This window comes from Lepisosteus oculatus, chromosome 20 (assembly GCF_040954835.1).
Source record: "Lepisosteus oculatus isolate fLepOcu1 chromosome 20, fLepOcu1.hap2, whole genome shotgun sequence".
NCBI lineage: Eukaryota > Metazoa > Chordata > Actinopteri > Semionotiformes > Lepisosteidae > Lepisosteus > Lepisosteus oculatus.
Genome location: NC_090715.1, coordinates 15,814,957 through 15,842,768, shown reverse-complemented (window position 1 = coordinate 15,842,768; position 27,812 = coordinate 15,814,957). Strand labels below are relative to the sequence as shown.

General features: G+C 46.7%; 1 protein-coding gene across 1 annotated transcript; it reads left to right on the top strand.

The window, feature by feature from the left end:
• The first annotated feature begins 24 nt into the window (after positions 1 to 24).
• On the top strand, positions 25 to 27,771 carry lrp3 (low density lipoprotein receptor-related protein 3). Its single transcript, XM_069181174.1, has 7 exons — positions 25 to 1,049; positions 5,040 to 5,087; positions 12,356 to 12,494; positions 17,268 to 17,473; positions 19,387 to 20,473; positions 21,425 to 21,557; positions 22,956 to 27,771. Exons 1-7 carry the CDS (start codon positions 974 to 976, stop codon positions 23,571 to 23,573), a joined length of 2,307 nt encoding a protein of 768 aa, XP_069037275.1. The 5' UTR covers positions 25 to 973; the 3' UTR covers positions 23,574 to 27,771.
• The last annotated feature ends 41 nt before the right edge of the window (positions 27,772 to 27,812 follow it).

The window sequence follows — 27,812 nt, the reverse complement described above, 5'->3', positions numbered from 1 at the left end:
GTGCTCATTTCAGTCGCTGCGGGTGTGTGACAATCCGGTTAATTGAACCGAGCTGGGTTAATCCAAGCGCAGTATTCCCCTCCGCCCGCAAGAGGGCTTGCGTTTGGCAGTAACATTCGTAGTCGCGTTAAAACAAAGCGGGGATCTTTTAAAGACAGAGAAAAGAGCGTGTAACACCGGTCCCCTCCCCTCTCTCCCTTCAAAACACACACAACCTGCTCGGCGCAGAGCCCGTGGAGTCCAGGCAGGGAGATGTCCACAGGGACCGGCCCAGGTTGCCGGCGTGCGGCCTCTTTACCTGTGAGGGTTGCCGTGTGATGACACGGTCGGGACAGGAAGTTGAAAAATGAGAATTTCTGCTGCCAGCCCCCCCCATTCTTCTCGAGTGGGCTGCGTGACTGGCGGAGGCAGGGGTTGCGACGAAGACACGCCGCCACGAAATGATTTGTTGGATGTGCCCCCGCGGCCAAGGGAGGAAACTGAGAACATTACATCTCTGGGGTTGTGTTCCCCCCCCGCCTGTCCTGGCTCAGCCCCCGTCCGTGTGAGTGGCACACGCGGATCAATGAAGACGAGCAGAGGGCTGCTCTGCTCAGCGGAAGGCGGCGGTGATTCCTTTCGGGCAGATCAATAGCGGAATAGGAGTCTTTTTAACTTGTGTGCGCCCGCACTCACGGCAGAGAGAGACCAGTGTTGATTTCTAGGATACCAGCCATGAACGGCAACACGGTATCAGTGATTTTGACTCGTTAGCAGCGGCGTGTGCGCTCGGAACTGCTAAGGTGAATTGTGTCATTGCAAGAAAGACAGTGTTTCAGTGCTGAATTGGGAACTATTCCTTCGCTACGGTACCTGAGCGAGCGACGGCAGTTTTTTGCCCCCGCAGGGTTCGCATACAGCACCAGACAAGGAAAGCTGTAGATGTTTATCATAGTATCCCCAGGATGACAAAGGAATTGTCTGGGGAGTTCGCATGATGGAGAGGACAGGAAAAGCAGAGCTTCCCAAAATAAGATGGATTTTGCTTCGGCTCGCCCTGGTTTGCACGGGTGAGTGTTTTGCCGGCGCGCCGTGTTTGTTTTTGGTCTGCGGGCGATTCGAGAGTGAAATCTGTGCTGTGGAAAATGGATGTTATAGTGTCGGAGATTTAAAGGGTACATGAAAATGTGCAAAACCGTGCTTAACTGTTTTATTACACCTGGCAATATAACTCTAAATCCGTAATAATATGTGTTTATACTGTACTACCAGGTTCGTTAAGCAGCACCTACGCCACAAATCTGCCCATTCAGAGTAACTGATAATATTAATTCATACTGTGTTGTGGATATTTTCAGTTAGATCTGTCTTAGATAAGGGAAAAAAAGCTATTCGATCCACCAGAGCCTGTAATATATATTTACAAAGCATAGGTAATTAGAGACACAGATGTGAGAAATGTATTATACGGATAAGGTAAACGAGAAACTGACTCTTTCAGACAGTTAATGATCAGTGTATTCGAGTACAAGGAAAACAGCTGGTACTGGTCTGTGTAAACCTATAACTGGGTTTATTTTATTACACTCTATAATTAATTGTAGATGCATATTAATGTTACTCCTTTCATTGGAAAAGGGGATAGTTCTTACGGAAACAACAGTATATTAAGGTATACAATGAAAGCGCGTAAAAAGAAACCAGAAATGTCCACAGACTGTGTTGCAATGCACTGAGCCAGTCTGGGGTCACTGTGGAAGATATAAGCAAGAATAGATGATCACCAGCTGAGCTCCAGATGAAGGTTCAAAATAGTTTAGATTTGTAATCGGTAACTCTGAGACGTTTTTGAGAATTTAGATCCATTCTGCTTTGGGCGCGCTTTGCTTTTGAGTACGTGCAGAATGTTTTGGGGGAATACTTAACAGATTGTTCAGCAATCAATCAGCTGCAGTGTTTATTTAGAAAGGCTACATTATACTCTCACTGGTGCTGCACACTTGACATTTGACAAAATGCTTGTGGAGACATTTTTGTCAGCTTTCCCAGTGATCACACTAAAATATTTCCCCAGACAAGACAGGACTTGCATTTTGAAAAGCATCTGAACACTGTAATCAGTATTTATCAGGAGCACAGTTACACATTGGTCTTTGAATTCCTTTGTATAATAACTGGAAACTGCATTCGGGCGGTATTAGTACAGAGCTGTTGAAATATTAGCTCAAAAGTACAGAGCGTTACCTGTTGTTTCTGGTGTGCCAGGTTTAATACACTGTTTTTAAGCAATTAGTAACAGAGGATAACTGAAGACCAGTGAGTGTTCTCATATGTCATCACCTGGCTAAATCCCATGACCCCTGAGTTCCACCAGCAGATGCTATTGAGCTGATAAATCCAGGCAAACGAACTCAAATAGCTGGGAATCAACCCCAGTTCAGTATCTTAGTTCATTCAGTTTGTCCAGCCAGTAGTTTAGTGTTGCTTCTCTGTTCACAGATGTACTGTAGTAACACAATGTTCTGAGAATTTACCATGAACACACATTTGAAACAATCAGTGCTGTATTGCTCCGGCACCATCCGACAGATAATACCCACATAGCATGTTCTTTCTGGGCTTGACTGGAGAGATCAAAGTACAAAGTGAACCCTGATTTGATGGGAGTGGTTCTTTCCATTTAGCTCAAAAAGAGGTAACCTGCTTTATACTTTAATATACTGTATGCTGACCACTTCTCTGTTTCTGGTCCCAGTTAGACATTATGATAAAAGCTCACAGTTTATTGTTTCATGGTTCTGAAGAATTGAAAAGCCCAGGATAAGAGATCTGGCACTGCCCACCAAAATAGAGTGTCAGTCTCAAAAATATCTTTTATTTTTAAAAGCGAGGGTGTGTTTGCAGTGGGATCTTTCTCCAGGCTCCCCTTGATTAAGAAGAGCCAAGAGGAAATCTTGTGATTGAAACATGCAAGCTGTCTCACACAGTGATGTTTTTTCCTCGGGGGAGAAGTGTGTGAGAAGATTACAGCCTCAACTATCTAGCAGTTTCAGTTGGGATAAAAAATAGTTGTCTTGTACAGGCTCATGTTTGTTTTTTGGTCTCCATTGTAACAGTTATTTTTTTTTAGCACCAGATCTGGGTCTTAGGCAAAGTTGTATTCAGGAGAACGTTTTATGGTCTAAGGAAGTAGACTGAAAAATGCAAGCAAATGTGAACAGGTACATCAATATTGCACAGTGGTGAGAGTTCAAAACTAAAAGCTGCAGGTGATGTCATGAGGTTGTTACTGAAAACTACAGGACTTGCCTGCATAGTCGGGCTAGTTTGGTCATATACACAACAGTTCAAGATTTTAAATTATCGATACTGAAAACCAGATGCTAGTTCTGCACTCAGGGCCTACTATGTTGCGCTGTTGTGCTCAGACATGTTCGGGAAACGTGACCGTTTGCCAGCAATTTGAGAATTTTTTCGCCCCAAACTGCTTCATGGAAACTGTCTTCTCCAATGCTGGCTTGGATCCTTTCCAACAGGTAATGACATTGAAACTGAAAGCCAATACCTGAGTTTTATTGGCAAAAACTCCTGTGATTGATGGGAGTTTTGCTTTAGTTTTTTTCTTTTCAAATAGTATCGGATTTGTGGAGGGATCCATCACTTCTGGGTCAGAATAAGACAGTTTGGATAAAGAAGAGCCTGGGAATTTGGGAGTACAGTGTCTTATCAGAGGTCTCAGAAACTGTAGTTCTAGCCAGAGATCTGTGCCAGAGGTTAAATGGCAACTTCAGACCACCTACCAGTTGTCAACTTACAAGCATGGTGCGTCTTGCTATGTTCCCATTATCAAACAAAAATTGAAGGATTTTTATGCAGGTAGGTCATCCTTTCTAAGCGTTTTAAAATAAGGTTACACTGTGGCTTTATGGAGTGCCTTTGTCTACAGATCTTCACAGGAGTGTGCAAGATAAGCCACACTGAAACAGAAATGAGACAAGATAAAGACACATCATCACTGCAAGCAAAACTTTCAAGTTTCTGAAACACACTGGAAGGGAGAAGAATGCAGGAAGCTCTATATACTACAGCCTGCTGTTGCATGCCTGTTTTTTTAGAAAAATGTACTGTATGCACCAGTTTTTGCTCCTTTACAATTTGCTCCTTTACAGGGACATGTTGTCGGTGTTAAAGGACAACAAGCAGAAATTCCAACTTTGTTTTTCATCTGGCAGGGTAGGATGAAAATGGGGATTTAAAGGGGGAAGTGAGGAATGACCTTGTGCTTTATATTAAAATGCACATATGTTCTATTGCGATAAATGTTGGAGGCTGTCCAAAGATATGTAGGGATGAGTTTAGGTCATACTGAGAGCTCTGCTCCCGGTTAAACTGTTCAGATGATTTTCAGCATTTTCTAGGTCCAGCCTAGACTTATTTTTTTTCGGATACCAGAAACTAAAAATGTAAAAATATAGGCTTGTGTGTGTCTGTGTTTCAGACATCAAGCCTGTCAAGAAGGGAAACCGTCTTTTCAAATTGGGGAAGGCAAGACCATCCTTTTACATTTAGTGTGACTTCACAATGCCACCAAAGTTTCATGACATCAGTTAAAGTTCTGCATTCTGACCTTGTTAAAACTGAAATTTATCTTTGGAAATGACAAGTAAAAGTCATATTGAACAAAGTGCACAAGAGTGCAGCTGCTTGTATGCTTGTTAATGTGGTCATAGTGCAATTCTTTTCCTTCACAAGAAGCAAAGTCTACATGTTTACAGAGTCTACTAGTATACAAGCAAGTCCTGTAAAGTACCGTATATCAAAAGCCTTCAAACAATACAGTATGTTTAAAATGCTTTTGTTTTTCCTGGTGTTTCATCGCTTTTTGAGCCTTGTTGTCTTAGAAGTGTTTGCTGTTCCTGCTGCGTGTCTGTCATTTGACGGACCGCTCAATAAAAGTGTGCAGGCAGGGCCGGTGCATCAGGAGCAAACTGTATATCAGGGGTTCAGAGCAGATCCTGTCCTGACCTCGTCACTCACCGGCCCCTTCTTCCCATCCACAGCTGGCGTCTTCGCTGCTCGACGGGGGGAGTCCTCAGCCATAGTGATGGGTAAGGACCGTGACTGACAGCGTCGGTCCTCTCCAGCACCGCCGCCGTTTCATCCTCACTCTGAAGCCACAGCAGTGCTTCTGCTAGGAGTGAAGACATGTTTCTGTTGACATGCAGGGCGACTGAGGTTACTCGTTCGCAGGTTATGTTCGCTGTACTCTGCTGAAAACGTTTTTTTGGTTGGAGTAAAATGCACCACATCAGATTGCACACACAGACATTCAAACTCGATCTCATCTGTTAGACTTATCAGATCCACAGGGCTTGTCTGTTAAGTTATAGCTACACTGCTAAAGGCCTGTAGGCCTATTTACTTAAGAAAGTTACTTAACCAAAGGGTCCCAGGGTTTGTTTTATCCTTAAATGCCATGTCTGTCTTTTTATCGTTTTTATGTGCTGGTCACTGGTTATATTAATTTATATATTTATATAATAGGCAGACCTTGATCATCAGTTCTGTGCCACCAAGTGTTTTACGATTGGTTTGTGTTTGAGTGTTCTGTTAAGATGTGAAGGTTCAGATCCTGTTGGAGAGGGAAAGAGGTGAGTTAGTCTTTCACATCCCTTCAGCTTTTTCTCTAATTGACCTGCTTCTGTTTACTCAGTACAGAAATCTTGAGTGTCCTCAAAGGCTGTGAGGGAGGACTAAAATTGCAGTGCCTCGTGTGTGAAATTCATACTCTATAGACGTGGCACAGGGGACTGCTGACTGTATTCTGCACCTGTGACCCCAATTCTTGGTTAATAACCTGCTGACATCAGTCATTGCAGCGGGATCTTTTGAAAGCTTCAAATGTAAGAGTTTGGGCAGTTTTAAAAAAATGCTGGACTACTTGTTCTTTCTCATTCAACATGTGCTTTAACAGAGGCCATGCAAAATTGTTTAGTAATTCAAAGATGGATACTTTCAACAGGATTATCAAGAACCATTCTTGCAGTAGATTCAGATATGATTTGTTTAAAGGCAGTTGGGGGATGTGTTTGAAGTGTACAGTATATCACAGAATAAATGGTCTTGCCACATTAATTTAACATGACACTGACTAAGGAATTTATGCTCTTTATAATAATGCAGTATTAACACATTCTTACCATTCATTCCAGCCTGATTGCTAATAACATTTGCCAGTTTCAGTATTGCTCTCTGTTACACATTGATCTAACGTACCTGGGTTTCATAAGCTGGTACCTTTCGAAGACCCAGAAAAATGGAAACAGGATGTGCTGTGTTATTGGGCTGATGACATTTCACAGCCTCAGGTGTTGTGTCCAGCTCTGCTGTAGGAATAGCATCTCCTGAAGAAACTTCAGGTCACCCACAGAGGAAATACCATCTGAAACCTTGCATAAAGAACACACAGGGAAAAACAGTTCCCGTTCTGGAAAATGTTAAGCGTGTATCCGAAATGCCATCATGTTTGTGTGTGTGTCTGTGTGTGCCCTGCGGTGAACTGGCGTCCTGTCCAGGGTGTGTGTGTCTGTGTGTGCCCTGCAGTGAACTGGCGTCCTGTCCAGGGTGTGTGTGTCTGCGTGTGCCCTGCAGTGAACTGGCATCCTGTCCAGGGTGTGTGTGTGTCTGTGTGTGCCCTGCGGTGAACTGGCATCCTGTCCAGGGTGTGTGTGTGTCTGTGTGTGCCCTGCGGTGAACTGGCGTCCTGTCCAGGGTGTGTGTGTCTGTGTGTGCCCTGCGGTGAACTGGCATCCTGTCCAGGGTGTACCCTGCCTGGGCAGCTCCCCTGTAGCCCTGAACTGGATAGAGCAGTTAGAAAATGAATGGATGGCTCCAAAATGCCTTGTCTAATAAAAGGTGTTTCAGGTCTTTATCAATCTGTTGAAAGAATTCAAGGAAAAATTCTCCCTTTCTGTGCATAAAAGCACCCTCAAACTGCCGAAGGCAGCGCAGCGGGATTCTTCATGACGAGCAGTGCACCACGAAGCTGAGGGCTGAAGTGGACACCGCGAGGAAGTGCATTAAAATCGAGAACGGGGGTGGGCACTTCTTTACACAGAGGGTTGCGGGAGTGTGGACTCAGCCGTGGTGTCGAAGTAGATACCTCGCCATCGTTCAGAAAACGGCTGAAGGAGATTCTCGGCTCAATTAACTGCTGACTAGTGAAGGGGCTAGAGGGGTTCTCTCGTTCACAACCCTTCTTGTGTCCTTATATCGTTATGTAATGCATCTGAATTTGTAGAATCTAATGGAACTTGAAATGGCTGAACAAAACGACTAAATACTTTTGTTGAAAAGCTCCTATGGTGTCGTCAGGCAGGTCAAATGACCACCGACATGTCCAGGGTCTTGACACGATTCCCAGCCGCCAGGAAGAGGCAATAGCTGAACCGAGGCTCCTCTGAATAACGTCAGTGATCTTTTACACCTCAGCCCTTTGTAAAGTGTCAGCATGGGGTTTTTGTCAAGGGTGGTACTGGCCTATTTTAGTGGCAGCCTTTCATCACGGCTTTCTCCACCACAGCAATAATTAAGTGGCACCAGTCTGTCACACGCCGAAGAGGCAGCAGTGCCTTGTTCCTTGTTCACTGTAGCTGAAACTCGCCTCTCTGAGGACTCATCCAAGGTTCAGCCCTGACGCCTGCTTCAAAAAACAAGCAGGCAGCGCACAGCAGATTAGATTAAGCAAAATGGAAATCTAACGATGGGAACATTCGGAGTGTGCATTTTGTTCCTTTTTCTCCTTTCTAGCAGTTTTAAGAAAAAAACAAACAGAAACATTGGATGCCCTGAATGCCTGCGCTTTGGTTGTTCTGTCACTGTATTCGTTATTAACAGTTCTAGGGAAATGCAGCGCTATTGTAATGCAACGCACTGCCACACTGCGTTTCACATTCCGGTCACGGAAATCCTCTCAGTATGACACCCTCCAATCCCCCAATCCCCCACACCCCTCCTCCGCTATTCCCTGCAACTCACGAGTGTGCAAATAATCGGCAAGGTCACACGCCCCGGGATTCTGGGATCCTGCCTCTCCCAGCGGGGAGCCGGTTTAACTACCCCAAAATAAAACACAGCGCCTCCCTTTCCTTACTGGCCTCCTGGGTTTCATTGAAGCCGACTGGACGCTGGAATTGGGAACCGCGTTTGCAGTCTTCAGAATTAAATGAACGTGATGAATGTGTACTGTATGCCAAGGGTGTTGCAGGTTAATAAAATAAAGGTTTTAAATCTGGTATCCAGGACTCTCGGTTGCCCTTTTGACAGAGGGTTAGTAGTTGTAATACTGTTACTGCCGTGGAACGAAGGGGACGAAGTTAATATCCTTGTCATGGGTATTTGTAGGAGAAGGAATCTACATTTAGAGATTTGAGCAAGTGTTGACACGTGCTGCTCTGTCTTGTCAGCCATCACAGCAGTGTTCTGTTGCCTCTTCTTGATTTAGATTGAAAAGAAATGTTTAATTGCTGGCAGATGAATGATCCAGGGATCCCATCCAGCCTGCAAGACGTCCTTTGGTCGACTTCGGCAGTGGCTTTGATGATTTTCAAATACTTGCGTCGGATTTATTTGTCCAGGCTTGCATCTTGTCTAAGTCTTCATCGGCTTCCTTTGCTGCTTTCACAGTTGTCACAGTAACTTTCAGCCCTGGGTTTATCATCAAAGCTTTGCTTTGTTGACACCAAACATATCCAGATATTCTTTCGTTGTTTTTTAATTGCTAGGTGGTTCTGTTCTTTCTGTTCAGACTTTCTTATTATTACCCAGAGGGAGTCAAGGTGCCCAGTGGTTGGCATTGCTGCCTTGCAGTGCTGGGGCTCTGGGCTCAATTCTGGACCTGGGATGCTGTCTGTGTGGAGTTTACATGTTCTTCCCACATGTGTATAGGTTTCCTACAGATGCATCAGTTTTCCATTGTGCCAAGACCTACTGGTAATGAATTTGGTTTCTGGGAAGATTGGCATTGGTGTTAGTGTCTGTGTTTGTCTGCCGGCGATGGACTGGCGTCTCGACCAGGGTGTGTCCTGCTTCGTGCCTGTTACTTGCAGGGACAGACTCCGGCTCCCCGCGACCCTGATTTGGAAGAAGTGGCTAGAAAAAGGCTGGATGGGTCATTATCTGGTTCCAATTCTTATTCCACCCCTCGTTTTAAGCTGTGTTAAGTTCTGAACCCTTTTTTTAATTAGTGAGTCATTTTTCCAGGGCTTCCTCCGCCACAAGGATCCACCAGCTGATCCTAAACGAGAGCCGTCTTATTCATGTTTTCAGGCTGTGATGTTGCTGGGTACGTACGCCCTGGGGAAGTGAAAAACGTGTTTATGTAAAACAGAGGACCATGCAGTTCTGATCTTGACCTTAGAACTGGCGAGCATTGTGAGAAGACCTTATTTCTTTCTAGCGCAAAACTGAACTGCTTCAAGCAAATCAGCTAATTCTGCAGACACAGATTCAGGGAAGCCAATTATAATTTATAGGTTTCCCACTGTAAAATCACTTCGTTATATGTTTTATGTGCACTGCAAAGTGAAAAAAAAACTAATTAAAAGCTTTTCTGCTCACAAAGCAGCAACTCCTGTTTCCCTTGGCTGTGTTGGAACAGAGCCATTATTTTCATTAATTATCTGCATATGTTTTCTTGAATGCTTCTTGACATTTTCACACTTTGGAGCGCAGTATAATGTAGGAACTGTGCTGAGGAACACTGTGTGAGGGGAGATAACTCCACAGGCAAAAGGCAACGCAGAGTGATTTTAATTTGATGCCTTTTTTCATTTAAAACTCGTTCTCTCCTGAAGGTGCCGACTGCGTGCTTTGAGCTCGATAGATGTGTCAGAATTGTGATCTGGAGCATCGAGCGTCAGAAGTAAACTTGCTGCCGTTTTTCTCCTTTTTGATGTTGTTAGAGCTTCCAAATGAACTAGAAGTGCAGTGCTCAGATAATTCTGAAATTGCAGGCGGTTCGATTTGTTTTTAAGGGTTACAGTTGTAAAGCACCAATAGAAGCTGACCATCGGGAACATTATCCATTGTATGAATTCTACTTCAAAGATTGTAAAGAGAAACTGAAATGGACTTGGCCTCAACATCTAAGTTTATATTCATTGTTTTTTCCTGTCGCTTTATAATATTATTAGATACCCTTGGAGATAAGACCCTGGTCATTTTTATTCTCTCTGCAGATTAAGAGTATTGAGAATAGCCCCAAGTACAGCTGTCTGCATCACTACAGCTCTGTGGACAGACGGATGCTTGTCTTTGCCTTCTATGTGCAGCTTCTCATGTAACAAGCACAACTTGCAACAAAGAAAAAAACGTGATTCCTTGCTTATAATTTGGGAACATTGCCTTGTATGCACAGTGTTGGAAATAGCATGTAAGGCTGTCTTATTTTTTAACTCTTCTTCCAAGGCTCTTACAGAGGCTTAGGAACTGGCAGATGTGAGTATCTCCCAAGGCTGAAGTGCTGTTCTGTGGATATGTGTGAATCAGATGACTTTATTTGCCTCAAGGAGTGGGGAGAAGTTTTGAGTGCTGGACTCAGGTGTTACTTTTGTCTTCGTGTGCAGAAAGCGCTATCTTCTGTGATGGTGTTCAGACAGACAGCATATCCACGGGCATGTATTTGAGTTTGTGAAGCTGCATCACTGACACGGTACTCCTGACCTGAATGCGTTAGGGGTCCTCAGCCTTTGTCCTCCTTCCTTGGTGTTTGAAGCAGAGCGCGCTGTTCTGAAAGGGAATCCAGAGCAGGCACTTTTTTATCCTTAGTCTGCTGTATCTGGCTAGAGGAGCAGATTTCAGAGACATGCTGGACAGTGTCAAAGGCGCTCAATGTTGCCAGCATATTGGGGTGCATGCATTAAAATGCGTTCACATTGGGAAATTTGTTGACCCCATTCCTCACACTTTCTTTCTAACTGGTTTATTGGATAGGTGGTTGCTCACTCACACCGGGGCCAGTTTTCCCAGAGGCCAGTTAACCTGCTGGCATGTCCTTGGACTGTGGGAGGAAGCCGGAGCACCCGGAGTAAACCCACAGGAGCACAAGGAGCACAAACAAACTCCTCCCCACGCCTTAACACACCTCGGTGTATAATATCACGTCTCGATATCGATGAAGGCTTCATTAGTTGTCGATGCCCACTTCTCCTGAAGGTGGTTCTTGTTCCTCTGGTGCTAGTGTAGCCACCATGAAACACATTCGAAAGTCATTTCCTGTTGCTGCCAAAATAAGTTCAGATATTGGGGTTTGTCTTTTTTTTGTAGGGCTGGTTTTCCAAATTATTTATTGACCCATTTTTGAAATGTACATCTTCGTTGGCATTTCCCATCCCATGCAAAGACCTTTTCACTTTTTCAGATTAAACTTTGGTTGCTTATGATGCACTGATCAGTTATTAAATTATAGTTACAGAAGTAACTAACAAATAAGTTGACTGTGGCAGTTGAGACAAGGCATAATAGTTACTTAGCACTGTGTAAGCACAGTCCTTTTGTGATCTCTCAAATAATGTAATATTTAGTATTGCACTTGCCCCTGTTTTAACAGCAGTATGATCAAAAATACTGGGAGCGCTAGAGAGCTCACAGAGCTGCTGGCTCTGGAAACTGTACTGTGCTGTATCTCCTATGAAATTCTGTTTGATCTTTATGAGTGAGCTGCCTTGAGAATTACTGAATATGTAATTAGATGCAGAAACTGAACCGCAACTTTTTAAACTCCTTTGACAAGAGCTCCCAGAGTAACTTCTCATTTTAGCAGTCAGAGAGCAGGAATCATGAAAGTTTCATCAGTCTATTTCTGATTCTGGACACTTGGAGAACAATCAGTTTTGTAACTGCATAATCCAATTCAGGGGCGTGGAGGAGCTGGAGCCTATTCTGGCATGCAATGGGGTACACCCTGGACAGGACCCCAGTCCATCACAGGACACACACAGACACAGACGCGCACACACTCACAGCAGGGCCTGTTTTCACAGAAGCCAATTAACCTGACAGCGTGTGTTTAGACTGAGAGAGGAAACTGGAGCACCTGGAGGAAACCCAAGCAGATGCAGAGAGAACATGCAGACTCCACGCAGACAGCACCCCTGGTCTGAAATTGAACCCAGGGCCACAGCGCTGCGGGGCTGCAGTGCTAACCCCTGTGCCACCATGCCACCTTTGAAGTGACTATTTTAGATCAAAACCTTTACTGCACAATAGGAACACCTTCAGGGGAGAAAGCAGTTAAATGTCTACAAAGAGTAAACATGACCCGAGGGTTTGGGATGAGTCTCAGTCCTGTTGTGCTGTCTTTGTGCTCTGTGCTCAGCTGCGTGCAGTGGGAAAGTGGAACAGCACACAGAGAGGCGAGGAGTCATTTACAGCCCGTCGTGGCCACTCAACTATCCAGCAGGGATGAACTGCAGCTGGAACATCCAAGGAGACAAAGGAGACGTCATCACCATCAGGTAGGTGGTGAGGAGCTGGTCCTTACTGAAACAGCATTCACACGGCCTACGAGTGTTCTAGCCTGCCTGCTATTAGAAGCACTCACTTTTTATTGTAAAACAGCATGATGCTTCTCTGGCTCTGCTTTAAGCAATGTAAACAATTAATATTTGAGCAAAATTAGATGCTTCTTATTTTCAATAGGTGCTTTAGGGTTGTGTTTAGGTAGATTCTCATTGCTTATATGGATCAGGTAGAGCAGTGGCCCTAATAATAATAATAATAATAATAATAATAATAATTCTTTACACATATGTACACTTTATAAATTTAAGCAATTATTAATTAATATGACATTTTACCTGTCTGTAGTAGTTGGTCTGTAGCTACATCTGTGAAGACCTGTGAAGAGTTATGAATTTACATTTTTAAACAGCACCATTTGCTTTGCCTGTGGTTAATGTGAACTTATGATTGTATCTTGGAGATTATGACCTTACACTGTCTTAGTTTCAAAACCTAATCAGATGTCTTGTAAACTCTCCAAAGTAGATCGGAGGAGGAGGGATTTCAATGGAGCATGTCTTGGAAACCAGATAATCAATATTCCCATAATTACATGCTGGAACAACACAGTGACCAGTGGAGACTCTGAGCTGTTAATGATAGAGGATGAAGGGTCTCCTGGTTGCGAGTGCCAGGATACTGGTCTCAGCTGCACTCTTTGAATCCAATTTGCTTTCTTTTTCATTCCACTCTGAGTGCTATCTCCTCTCACACCTAAAATTGCTTTGGGAATTAGTGCTTTTCATAGGCGATCAACAATTTCACAGTTTCTCACAGGCGTGTATCACCAAGCCGGTTGGTGTGTTCTATGCAGTTATTGGCGTAAGCGATCTGGGTCGAGAAAGACTTCCTGCAAGCGCTCTTGAGTAAATGCAGCAGCACAGAACCGAAGGGCAGTGAACCTCATTTCTCATTGACTCTGGCCAAGCGCTTTCTTCCTCGTGTCGGTCGAAACAAATCGACACGTTTCTCTCTGTGAAACTGCAGTGAAGACTGGTGCTGCCTTGATGCGTCTGCGCCGACTCACAAGTGCAGACAACAGCAGCCCCCTTCTCAAGGCTGAGTTCTTATTTCTTTCTGTGCCTGTGAATGTTCTGAGGAGAGGTGGTTTTGAATATTTCATGCTTGTCCTACTGCAGTGTTACACAGAGGAGAAGGCTTCTGTAAAGTCCTTGCACACACAATAAGAGCATCTAATAACTTAGGTGATGATTGTGTAGCGGAACTCTTTTTCCTTGCAAACTGCAGTCTGTGTGCATTGTAGCTTTTTTGCCTGTTGTCTGGATGAAAATGAGTCCTACTGTACAAGTCCTGCTGTGTAGCTTTTACTCTTCCTGATCAGCAAGTTAACCAGCTATGTGACCTTAAATCATGATATGCGCTTTAAACTCATTTAAAAAGCAAGCAATTGCATAACAAAGTGACTCGTTATTTCAGTTCGTTGATATACAGCCGTGGCTGAAACGTCTGTTTATGTGCTGCTTTAGCTGAATTTTAAATTGCACTGGGAGCACACAGGGGGTGTGAAATTGTTCGCTCAATACATACTGCTATTCCAGATGGAAAACAGGGACTGGCTTGCAAATGCCAGAAAACACGACATTTTAGATGGCAAAACCCCAACACATTAATTTGGAGAATCTATAATATTACACCCTTGAAGTGCATTCCGATCATTACTAAGTAGCTCAGAGAAAGGATGGGATTGATGGCAATCAATACTGTTCAGCACATGCCTCAGTGACCAGGGAGCAAGGGCGCAATGGTTTCCTTATTCAGCTGCTTCATTGCTGACCTTTTAGAGGAAATTCATGCCTGGTCCAGTCAACTGGAACAAAGAAAAAATATCGTCTCGGGGGCAACTGTAGCAGCAGCAGCTTGGCATTCAGCTGCTGTCCTGATCGCCTTGAGACGAGGCGAGAGAGGCTGGGACGGATGGAGAAGGATTTAAGTTCCTGTTTGCCGACCTCCAGAATTTTAATGAGTGCTCAGAATCGAGGGATTGAAAAGCTCTGACAGACTGGGCCTGGGATATGAATTTTGCTTTGCGAGGAAGGAGGGCACAGAATTAATTTTGGAATATGGCTTTTGAAGAGCAGCCTCTGTGGTAGAAAGAACCTATTGACGTGCAGATGGACGCAAGGAGCTCCGTTGCTGGAAACTCAGAACTACTTCACGCCCACAGCGAGTGTGAGCTCAGGGATGCCCGATTTTCAGAGCCGCAGCTTGTTCAGACGGTTCATTTAAGAGTTGAAAGGCGAAAGTAACATTTCGACATGTATAGCCCCCTGCAGGTTTTATTTTACCAATTTATAAAAACTTTTGCAAATTGGGTGAAAAACTTACACAATACATCTGGACCTAAGCTCCTTTCAAACCTAATTCTAATCTCTTAACTATTGGAATATGTGCTCAGAAGGAAATGTCAAGAAATCTTTAATTTAGTTCTAAAATTCACTTTAAGAGTCTGAATTATTTTAAGCTTTCAAATGGGTTTTGAAGCAGCTCTTGTTTCTTTAACAATATTGGCGTCTTAGTTCTTCCAGGCTTCTTAAATCATTTTGCACTCCTCTATTAGAGGTACAGCTGGAAATGAGTATGAATGTACATAATCTGTTTATATTGAGCTAGTATGAGTCACAAGCTTTTAATGTTCCTGCTCAGAAGATGGGATGGGATCTTGAATGACCAGAGTCAGGACCTCTTTTCAGCTTCCCATCCTCAGTTCAATAACTCCCACAGCGCAGAGACACCTCTCTCCATGCCGCTCCTCTTCAGAGAGGAGACCCACCTACTGGTCTACCTACAGCACATGCATCTGGGTCCTGGATTTCCTTGGAAGTCTCCCAAGGTCTCTTCACTTGTGTAGCTTGCGAGAAGGTCAGGCCATGGCTGGTCACATACAGTAGAAGTATCCATTCTGAATCCAAGTCCTTACCTAGTGCGTTTCTGTAATGCCGGGCAACGCTCGGGAGAAAAAGAAAAGTTACAGTTTATGATTAATTCTGTTTTAGACTTGTCTGCCGGTCTTAATGTATTTGATAAGGACACGCATCGGTGGGGTGGCTTGGCCTAGTGCCGACACGCATCACAGCACATTCACCCTTTGACATGGCAGGAGCTGCCACAGGCGAATCTGACAGCTCCTGAGTGTCGGTTTATCTCCTCTTCTACACCTGACACAGTGTGGTGCTCAGCCGGGCTCTTCTGTGCTCTTCGGGGGCTGAAACGTGTCTGTCTCAGGGCATGAGAAAGATTTGCCACAGCCTCAGGAGCAACTTCTCCCTCCCGTCAGGATTTCTGTGCAATTAGATTTCTTGTGCAGCTGTCATTAGGCAGCAAGATCAAAAGCACTGCTGGGTAAGAGTGTGATCTCTGCAGAATGTGAAGTGTTGTAAATTACGTGTGAGACGCTTCACCTTCTGAGAGGCAAGGCTGCGTCCATTATCAGCGGTTTTACAGCCCAGACACATCAAACCACAAACTGTAAGCTAGTTTCCCATTTGGAAAGATGCCCATTCCTTTACCCTGTTCAGCTGTTACAAAAGCGCTGTTTCTTGAAACTTTAAAGTATCATGTGTCAGGTGAATACAACATTGGCTGTGTTGCTGTTGTTACAATCTCTCTTGATAACGGAGCTAAAACATGGACATTTAACATTGTGTTTCAGCCTGCAGTAATACATCATTAGTCTAGATGACTTGAGTCCAAGTTTAAATGTGCAATATTTATTTTTGCACCTGTATATAAATGGTATAATATAAAAAAATTAGGCTGTTCAATGGAGACATTTTTCTTAGGTCTTTCCTACGAGATAACCGTATCACTATATTTGCACGATATTAAGAGTTATTTTCAAGTTGAAAAATCAACCCTTTCTTGTTAATTGTTTCTGAATCAGTTGCATAGGATTGTGGCATTTTCTCATTATTTCCTTCGCTAACATAGACTCTGTTCTTGGAAGCCTTCTGATGGCAAAAGTTGAGGTGCATCTCCAGTCCTGGTTTCTTCCTCGTATTTCACAGTCGTCTAAGGATTTTGTACTTTTTTGCCAGGTTCCCTCTGAGCAAATTTGGCCTGTTGAGTGAGAATTCCTCTTATTTCAAAGAAGAGCTGAACCGTACCAGCAATTATACTAACGTATTTCACACAGGCCCCTGGAGACAGACTCTCAGCACCAAGCCACAGTCCTGTCTGGACCAATCACCAGTCACTCTGTACAGAATAACACCAAAACATGTTGTTCTTGCCTGCTAAAATATCAACTCCGAAGGCTGTTGTTAGAGAGGATAGTACATCAATGGTCTAGTTTAAATATTCCTGTACTGGAGAGCACTTCATCTGGCAGTGTTCTCAGGTAGAAGTAGCAAAATACATTTGGGTGTGCAAGCAGGATATGTCTCGCAGACCCTGGGTTTAATTCCTGATTTGGGGTGCTATCCGCGTGTTCGTGTGTATTCCCTCCATGTTCTCCGGTTTCCTCCCACTGTTCAAAGAGATGCTGGTTAATTATCTTCTGGGAGACCTGGCCCTGGTGTGTGCATTGGTGTGCCCTGTGATGGACTGGTGTCCTGTCCAGGGTGTACCCTGCCTTCTGCTCGTTGCTATCCAGGTTAGGCTTCAGCTCCCCCACGACCCTGCAGAAAGAACATGCTCACTTGCCCCCTTTCCGCTCGCCGCTGAGCCCAAGGGGGTCTTCGGTCCTGACGTGGGTCTTGCCTCCGCAGTTTCCGGAACTTCGACCTGGAGGAGTCTGGGAAGTGCGCGGGTGACTGGCTGCTGCTGGGGCCCACCTGGAGGGAGGAGTACCGCGTGTGCGGGTCGCTCATCCCGCCTCCCTTCATTTCCACCCGCGGCCACGTCTGGCTCCACTTCCACTCCGCCTCCGCCTCTTCCGGCCAGGCCCAGGGCTTCCGCCTCTCGTACATCCGGGGTGAGTGCCGGGAGATCCCCCAGACGCGTCCCCGCCTCTTCCGGTGGCTTTGCGAGGAAACGCGCCTGAGATCTGGGCTGTGAACTGCAGAGATCATCCAGAGTCTTTTCAGCTTTTTGAGGCTTGGCGTGACGGCGGCAGTTTCAAAAGCTGCCGCCACCACAGCAGAGCTCAGCGAGTAAGAAAGCAGCACAGCACAGAGAAACAGGAGTGTCAAAGTAGAGGGAGCCCCACAGTGTGTGAGCTGGAGACCCATCTCCTGAGGCGTGCAGGAGCTGTGCCCAGTGGAAATCGGGGAACGCAGCAGTGTCGGTGCTGTAGAAGATCACCCAGGCTCCAAATCTCATTCAATCTGAAATAAGCACGTTCGCCTAAAAGGCAGCACGATGCTTGGGAAGTCTACAGATTGTGATAACCGCAGGCTGTGCAGCAGGTACATGGAAAACGCAGTGTAAGTCTCATTTTAGTTCACTACATATAACCTAGGGAACCCTAAAATACTACAACTACAAGATATTTCTGCCTTTTTTTTAAATTGCAATGACTTTTCTAAAACAGATGTTGTTAGTGATGGTCTTTTAAACATGAATTTGTCTTATTCATCTAATCTCTCTTATCCATAGTTTCCAGTGTTTCTGAAAAGCGTTTCTCTTGGGTTTGTGCAAGTGTGGTATTGGATCTGCTGTCTTTGTTTCTTTCTCTTCTCTATGGAGAAGGTAGAATTGCACGTGGATTACACTGAAGTTTCTAACGATCAGAGCGCATTCCTCGTACCTCCAGGAGGATCACGACGAGTCTGGTGGTTTGGGATCGATGGCATTTTGAGGGAATTTTGATAGGGTAGCTTCCGGCAGTTTTTCTGTGTGAAGAATAACGGTCTCTAGACTTTGCCGCTTTGCAATGCACCATTTCAATTTATATAGAGGCCTTGGTCTAACACAGTTCATGCTGTGTTTCAGGGATTCAGAAACAGTATCAACATCAGAAAAACCTCATCTGCCAGGATTTTGAGACATTGATTTCTTTTTTCCTCTACATTCCATATCGTGCCTGGGGCAGACGGGCTCAGGATCAATACCCATTGTACAACTGTGCATTTATACGCTGAAAACCACTGATTGTGCTTTGGGGCTTCTTGCTCTGGATGTAGATAACAGTTCATTGAACTATCTTTGTTTCTTAGTGTAATTACAGAAATCATTGTCAAGTTACAATTTCTCAAAGGACACAGTACTGCACTGCTTGTAAATTGCGCTTTGGGGATACAGAAGATTTTGGCCTTTGGCCAACTGAGGATCTGCACCTCATGGAGGAGAAAAAGAGCACTGATTGGCATTCTCTTAATGGGGTTGGTTTAAGTAAAATCCACAGATTCAAAGTAATCAGAAATAAAATAGAGAAATCCCAGTTGACAATTATTGTTTTCTAGTTAGAATATTTCACATTTTTCTGACTGGCCGAACAGAGAGGAAGAGCAGATTAAAAGAATAATGAAAGTGGAAAAGCAAAGTCTAATTTTGTTTTCCCACATGTCCCAAGATCAGCGCAGGCGTTAGCTGTGCCGTCTGAAAGCGCGTCGTCAGGCGTTCTGATCTGTTCCATGAAAACACACAGGTGGCTGCAAGGCCGTTCTCAGACCGTGTAGCTTCTTGAGCCGGGAAGAGCTTACAAGAGAACAGCAGCTGCTGTCAGGCCTCTTCCCACTTGAATCTGACCCGCAGAAGCTCCCGGGTATCGACAGAGCAGTTTCAGGATCTCCCTCCAGCGCGCCATTGCAATGAATGTCTCACCAGCAGGTGCTGTTGGTGGTAAATCCTCCCAGGTGTGAGGTCTCGGTGGTCTCCCAGTGACCTGCGCTGGCGAGGGCCAGGGGAAAGCGGCGAGCCGATCGCGGTGTGGTCTGTGTCCCGCAGGTCAGCTGGGCCGGAGCAGCTGCCAGGCCGACGAGTTCCTCTGCGGGAACGGGAAGTGCCTCCCGGGCTCCTGGCGGTGCAACGGCATGGACGAGTGTGGGGACGCGACGGACGAGGGGAGCTGCGCCCCGCCGCCCACCGAGGCCCCCCCCGGCCTGTGCCCCCCGGGGACCTTCCAGTGCACCCAGGCCCAGTCCACGCGGTGCCTGCCCAACTCCCTGCGCTGCAACTCGGCCAGGGACTGCGCGGACGGCGCCGACGAGGACGACTGCCCCGACACCTCCTGCGGCAAGCGGCTGGGCAACTTCTACGGCTCCTTCGCCTCGCCCGACTTCTTCCGGCCCAGCCGCAGCCCGGCGGAGCTCCGCTGCTCCTGGCTCGTCGACACGCAGGACCGCAAGCACATCCTGCTGCAGCTGGACCTGCAGCTGGGCTCCGGCGACTACGTGCGGGTGTACGACGGGCTCGGCGAGCGCAGCGACCGGCTGCTGCAGGCCCTGTCCTACCACAGCAACCACCGGCCCGTGCTGCTGGAGTCCAGCCGGGGCCAGCTCACCGTGCTGTACCACGCCAAGCCCCGCGGCGGCGGCCACGGGTTCAACGCCACCTACCAGGTGAAGGGCTACTGCTTCCCTGGCGAGCGGCCCTGCGGCAGCGACCAGGGCTGCTTCTCGGAGCGCGAGCGCTGCGACGGCTACTGGCACTGCCCCTCGGGCAAGGACGAGGAGGGCTGCCAGGCCTGCCCGCAGGGGGAGTACCCCTGCGAGGGCGGCTCCGGCGCCTGCTACCCGGCCGCCGAGCGCTGCAACAACCAGAAGAGGTGCCCGGACGGGTCGGACGAGAAGAACTGCCACGCCTGCCAGCCGGGCAACTTCCACTGCGGCACCAACCTGTGCATCTTCGAGACGTGGCGCTGCGACGGGCAGGAGGACTGCCAGGACGGCAGCGACGAGCACGACTGCCTGGTGGCCGTGCCCCGCAAGGTCATCACGGCCGCGCTCGTCGGGAGCCTGGTGTGCGGCCTGCTGCTGGTCGTGGCGCTGGGCTGCGCCTTCAAGCTCTACTCCCTGCGCGCCCGCGAGTACAGGTGGGCCCCCCCCCCCGCGCCTCCCTTCCCTCCCCCCCCCCCCGTGTGAGTGCCGCTCTCCTCACCTGCTTCAGAAAAAGCCGCCTGGCGGGAGTTTGAGGGGTGTCTTTTGGAGAGCGGGCCGGTGGGGTACATCTGTTCTGTGAAATATTTCTGGAGGATCGGGCTTTCCACGAGTTGTTTGCATTGAGGAAATGAACAGCCAGCCTAATCGGGTTTGAGTGTTGTGGTCACCGCGCCTGACTTGACCCGCTCCCCCGGGGGGAGCGTATTTATCCTGCATTGATTCGTTTAAATTGTGCTTGTCGGCTGCATCTGCTGGCGCTGATGTCACTGCAATCTAGCCTCGCGGAAACCTCATGGGAATCTGCCCAGGCAACTCTGTGTTTGACCAGATGGATCCTGACCTCCTGGTGTCCAGTTCCTGCCACTGGGAGAGGAAGATAAATTTAGCAGTTTTATTACCTCTTGCCCCGGTTAATTGCATCTTTCTGTGGGGACCTGTCATGACTCACAATATTGATTTGATGTTCTCCAAGTTTGAAATAAGAGCTGTACTGATGTGGAAGGGTCTCCTTGCCATGTCTTATAGTTCTGGACCGTCTGCACATAAATAATTTGGACCAGTGTTTAGACTTAAATAGTGTCTACCCTCATTTTTTTTCTTAGCTTGATCAGGATTAAATGTTTCCTCTTTGAGGGGGAAATCTCTCGAATAACAAAAGAATGCCCAAGAGTTTTGGTGGATTTAGCAAGCGAGCTAGATGTTTCAGAAGATTAAGTGTGAAGTCATCAAATCGGCAGACACGTGCCCCTGACCAGATTTTAGTCCAGTCAGAGAGGAGAAGGTTGCTTGGTTTTCCCAGAGCTGGCAAGAGGCTGTTTACCACTGTGGTGGCAGATGATTGTGAACGATGCAGCCTGGTCTAATCGTCTCCGCCCTTTCCCCAGAGCTTTTGAAACCCAGATGACCCGCCTGGAGGCGGAGTTTGTCAGGAGAGAGGCCCCGCCCTCATACGGTCAGCTGATCGCCCAAGGCCTGATCCCGCCAGTGGAGGACTTCCCTGTCTATAACCCATCTCAGGTAAGAGCCCCGCGCTGCCCGGCTCCTGTCCCCCCTCAAGCAATAGGGCTGTGAACTCCAACCCGAGGACGTAAGTGGAAAATATCCTGAGGTACGGTGTATTTAAAACCGAAGAACATAAAAATTTGCAGGTGCTTGGAACACGTTTGCCAGTCATGTTGTTGAAGGAGATTCCCTGTTTTTTTTTCACAGAAGTGCTGGATGAGATCTTTGAGTCAGTTAACTACTAACTATGGGGGTCTTTAAAATAGGCGTACCCAGGAGTGCGCACATGGCCACTGCTGTACAGACTAGTGTTCTTTTATATACAACGCGGGACAATAAATATCCAAAATACACCAAATAAAATAAAGGCCTACCTAGCTCCTTATTGAACAGCAAAATGACTTCTTCCTGTCCTTCTCTAGCAAAACGAGGCAGCTAAGCTACGTAATAGCTTCCACAAGCCCCTCCCAGACTTTTCACAAAAACTCATCTTCCAAACCATACTCAACTCTTCCAGTTCCTCGGTTGGTCCTCTTCTCCCTCTTCAGTTTTGCACTTGTACACACTTCGTACAGTTTATTAAAAACACACATTTGGTGCCTGTGTTTTTATACTCTGTGATTCAGCATGTAGGTTTTGAGCTTGTACCAATTCCTTTCATTTTTGGCTTGTTTTGCTGCCTAAGCTTCTTAGTCAGAATAGCTACTAGAGGTGAATGGTGCCCTTTTCAAATATCGGGCCATCAAAGCAGCTTAAATGCTTAAGAAACCCATTAAAAACACATTTAGACATTGTGAAACAGTCTTTGTTTTCAAAGATAGTTTTGTATTCTCTTTGAAATTGTGTGTTTTTAAGGGGATAGATCAACTTCAGTCAATCTGAAGTTTTTTTCACATTTTAGTGCTGCTTTCTAATAATGGGTATCAAGATCCTTCCAAGGTATAAAGAATTTAACATGCTTGTCATGGTGCATTTTGTGTACACTTTACTGCACAGGAGAAGCTTTCCTCTATCAGTCTCCTTCTGAGATGAGCCCACAGCATGAACACACGCCCGCTGGGGTTGGTGCACTGGTATCGGACTCGGGTTCAAGTGCAGGCCGTTCAGTTTTCGGCTGGTAGTGGCCCCTGTTCGTCATGGTGAGACCAGCTGTCGCACTGCCGGTCAGCCAGGTCCGGGCCAGCCCGGCGGAGCCGCGGTGTGGACGCTGGGTCACACCCCTTGCTGCCCACCTGGCCCTCGCTCGCTCGCTCGAGCGCTTTGTGTGTGTTGTGGTCCTGGCGTGGCCTGCTGAAGGCGCGGCGTGTGTCTGCTTCCGCGCGAATCCTCTCTCAATGGCCCGTGAGCACGAGCGTCCCCCGGGGGACGGAGAGACCGAGGGGCTGACGCTGTCCTGTTGTCGCCCCCCTGCAGGCCTCGGTGCTCCAGAACATCCGCACCGCCATGCGCCGCCAGATCCGCCGGCACTCCTCGCGCCGGGCCGCGTCCCGCCGGAGACTGGGGCGCATCTGGAGCCGGCTGTTTCACCGCGGGACCAGGCTGCGCGGCCAGATCCCGCTGCTCACCCCGCCCGGAGACCCCCACCCGCCCCTGGGAGGCGGGGCGCACAGCTACCAGGCGGTGGCGGGGAGCGAGAGGCAGGCGCCTTCTCCCTGCAGCCCGCCGGCCTCGGAGGGGCCGACCGGGGGGCTCTCCCCGGCCTCGGAGGACCTGGAGGGGGGGGCCTGCAGCCGGTGCCGCGGCCCCGGCTCTCCCCCCGCCCCCGGCGAGGCCGAGCGAGGCCTCTGCCCGCGCAAGGTGTCCCGCAAGCTGGTCCAGGGGCTGGCGGCAAACCTGAGGGGCGTGTCGGTGCGGCACTACTCCAGCCTGGACCCCCCGCCGCCCGCTCAGCCGCGCGCAGAGCCCCCCCCGGCGGGGCCCTCGGGGTGCCGTTCTGTGGAGGTGCCAATCCTGGAGGACGCCGGGGGGCTCGGGGGGGGCCGGCGGCCCAGCAGCGACGAGGACGACGACGAGTCTCTTCTCGTCTGCTGAAGGACCTCCCGTGCCCTCCGCCTTCGTCCTGCCCTCTGTCTCGGAGCCGGCGTGTGCTCCGTTCCTTTGTGGATCTTTTTCTTTAGTGGGCAAAGACCCAGTTGTCGCTGAATTACAGCGTTTCCATGCTGCAGTCATTCGGTGTAGAAGACGTAGGGGCCGCAGGAACACATCACACATGCTGGCTTGGCGTTTCCTGTTCTGCCGTTTCCTTGTTTTTGTCCAGCAGGGAGGTGATCGGTGTTGGCTTGACCCGCTGCCTGTCCCTGCTGTAGCTGTAGGATCAGTAGGTGTCCTGTGATTGCACTGTCTAGCCTGTTACTTCCTAATTTCCCGTCCTGCGAATGACGTGGATGCTGTTTCACTCTACACTGTAATATCCAGCCTCAATGGACTCTGTTTTAAAAGCTGTTAATGTGGAGCGGTCGGCGAGCTGGGCCACAAACGGCTTGCCCGGCCCGGCCCGGCCCACAGGAGATCACAGGCAGATCCCTTTCCGCAAGTCAGCGTTCTGTCCCGAGAACACGGAGCTTCGTGAATCACCTGCGGGATAGAGGTCACTCGGAGCCGCAGTTCCTCCTGGGAACTGAAGCCCCAGCCGGTGAGCGGGGAGTTTACACTGCTGTCGGTGCAGTTGGAGAAATGGAGCAGCGTTCAAGACCAGGCAAGCTGAGCACTTCAAAGCCCATTGAAATCTGGTTTCCTTTCTCAGGAAGACAATACAGGTACAGTGATTTACTTCAGTGAAGACCAGGTCGGTTGACTTCATTCGACTTAGTTTTACCACTCTTCCTCCTTCTGACAGCACATAGTCGATCCCTTTTTTAAGAAACGCAGAACCTCAGGGAGGGGGTTATACAGAAACAAGACTAAAACATATTTTCGGCAATGATTGGAAGTCTTTTGTAACCCAAGGAATTGAAAAAAGCTTGAAGCTTTGAAAGTAGATCATAATGTTTTAATGGACTGTAATAGGAGGGGTTAGAAAAGGGTAATTAGATCATATTTTTCTACATGTAAGAACTTGCTCTGATTTTAGTTGCTATTCCAGGCCTTACTAGAAGAGGTTATCGGAAATCCAGGGATATGACTTTCGTCTTGTCATTGCTGTGACTCTTAGGCAAAAACGTCTTTACCCATTTGGGAAACCTTTTCATTTTTTTTTAATTTGCTTTGTGTTACTTGCACTTGTGGGATCTATGGTTGGTGTTGGCAGATGTACCAAGACCTTGCTTTATGTTACCAAATGTTTATGGCCTTTAAGCTAGGAGTATGAGTTTTGGATAGTGTCTGGGGAAAAAAAACTGATTTTTCTTGCTTTTAAAACAACTGGAGAAAAAGAAAATGCATGGCCGCAGTTTGTTTCCTTGGTTCACTGTCTCATAACTGCCTGCGTGCGGTTTCAGTCATTGTCGTATTGGTCCTGCTTAAGAGAAGATGTTGACTCTGTCTGTAGCAAGCTGTGTCGTTTGGACATCATGGACATGTTGCTGAGTGTACTGTATGTAAATATTTTCACGGATTCTTCCGTACAGAATGAACACGTCTCATGCTCACGTCCAGCAGACAGTGGAATTACGAGGGTGAGGTGATTTTAAAGACCGCCTCAGTGGTGGTTATGGTGGCAGTAGCATACCCATAGTGCTACGCTACACCCCCCTGGGGGTGCACCCCTTCACAGGAAACTTTCCAATCTCCACGTCTAAGTGGGGGGAAAATGACATTTATACCCTTACTTTCAGTTATAACCTTTCTTCATTAGTTCGCATTTTTAATTTGCACATTCAAAAAAAAACATCTCCGCAGACCGCATGGCACATCTGCTGGAGCGGCTCGTCCCTCTCCGCTCTGCAGTTCATGTCGTGTGCCACGCAGGGGCCTGTGCTCCTTGCCAGTGTTGCCAGGGATGAAGGTCTGGCTCATGACTTGATTAGTCTGAAAATTACCATCTGATCTTCTGTTTCCATATTTTGATATTTTGGTGAAATTTGTCGCAATAACTGAAACAAAAGAGCAATAACTGAAATTATTGCTCTTTTGTTCTTTGTGAGTGTTTGTGGGTATTTGGTCTCCAGGAAGTCTGCCGGGGGAAGTAAATTTGTGTGACACCACTGAAAAGCTGGGAAAAAGGAGCAACTGTGTGTTACTTTTATTGCTTCCCCATGACATTTCTTTCCAATTCACCTGTGAAATGCCTTCTGTATTTCCTGGAGACTTTGGCATTTCAAGACAAAACATGCACAATAACATGGAATCATTAAGGACATACACAACAGTATGTAAGACAACTTAAAACATTGTTTTATTATGGCAACCATTTTCATTTTGGTGCAAAACTAAAAAATGTTTTTCAACCCATTTCTTATATCTGTCCTCAATTGCAGAGTAATTCGAATGCTATACAGTTGTGTGTGTGGTGGGAGGGGTGAAAGGTGATCTGTTAAAGGTTGTGGGGTGTAGTTGCTGAGATGAGATGATTGAAGACATAAATGTTAGTCTCTTTTATAACACCTCATCTAACTTGTACTGTGGACAGTTACACCTAATGCAAGTGCTGTCTTGTTTTGGGTGTCTTTTATGGTGAAACAGTACCCCCTAGTGGTAAAGATGAGCTCTGCTACTGTTCCATATAGCCTTGCCTGTCATAGCCTATGAATTTGACAGAGCGGCTATAGTTGTCCCTTTCCTTCAGTTTGACTCTTTTTGACTTCTGCCTTTGTTCACCATTAACTCCTTGCCATAAAATAGTAATATTGGATCTGATGGAAGCCATATAGTAATAGAGGCTCTGAGTTTCTCTGGAGTCCCTTTGTTCGACTAGAGCGATGCGGGTTATGAAAAGCCCTTCTGACAGGGGTTTTGGCCTTCGGAATAAAAATAGATCATTTTCAAGAACAGGCTTTTACAGTTTTTTTATGCGTGTGTGCTAAAGCAGTGAAGTGCTTTTTGTCGTTCGCCCTCATTAGCCAGTAACAACAGAATGCACCTTCTCCATTCCCCGATGGAAAGGATTGCATTATTTTTCAGTAAAGTTAACTTTTCTTTCCTATTAGGTTAGAATATGACGAACAGATCCTGTCCCATTCAGCTCACAGGAATAAACTGTGAAACTGTGATGATGTTTTACTCACACAACCACTCTCGTCCAGCTCTCTGGTTCTGGACACGCTGTAGAAAGCCGAGTGAAAGATAAGAGGGAGGATTACTTGATGGGAACTTGGAGGTTTTTGTGACTATTCCTGGAGTGGAGGTGGAGGTGTTCTGGTAACCTGACAAAAAGAGAGTCTGTCTGCTAATGTTGTGCATAGTGGTGCTGGATATTAATCAAAACATCCGCTTTCACACAGTTTGATCTTGAGAGGATTTGGTGGGGAGCAGGGGAAATGAATACCTTTGTAAACAGACTAGGAGTATCAGCTCAGGATTTGTCTTCATTTTTTGATGCCTTTTCCTTTACAATTGACCCATTTTGCTGTTAAGGCTGGAAGGGCTGAAAATCTGCAGACTGTGTGAGAGCACCCTGGTGAAATGAAGTCATGCGTAGTGTAATGGGTGTTACCACCCTGGGGAACCAGCCTGGCTTTTTCGGGATACATTGTGAATCCTCTCTTTTTATAGGACTAGTGGCAGGCTCCTAGGCCAATTGGATTTCTATAACTAATTCCCTGCTCCCACCCAAAGCCTTAGAGGTTCTGTTTAATGGATATCAGCACTAACATGGCAGGGAAATCAAGTGCATAAGCAGTTTTGGAAAACAGGGGCTTCATTCCAGTGCAACAGGTGGGTTACTGTATCAGTGAATGTGTGGGCATAGCATCTGGATGTCATGGGAGCTCAGTTTTGTTTCATGATATATTGTAACATTTTGAGATATTTAGCTGCATTGACAAACAAGTTGCCATCTGATATATCATTTTTTACTGTATCATACAGTGCATTTTCTCTTTATGAAAGAGAATGAGGTATAATTTATCAGCTGTGCATTATGAGATTCTTCTCATTAGATTTCTTTGTATTTCTGCAGCTAGCATCACTCAAAAAGTCCTCTTTCCTCTTGGTAATAATGTGCTGGCACTGTCAACGAGGGTTGTCATGGCAACATCTGCCAGTGTTGAAGTGAACTGTGTGCAGACCTTTATGATTGTCTTAAAGTGTCTCTTCTTGTGCCTGCATTTAATAAACCTTAGTTTCATTAACACTGATGAATGGAGGTATTTTTTGTCATGGTCAAGAAGGAGC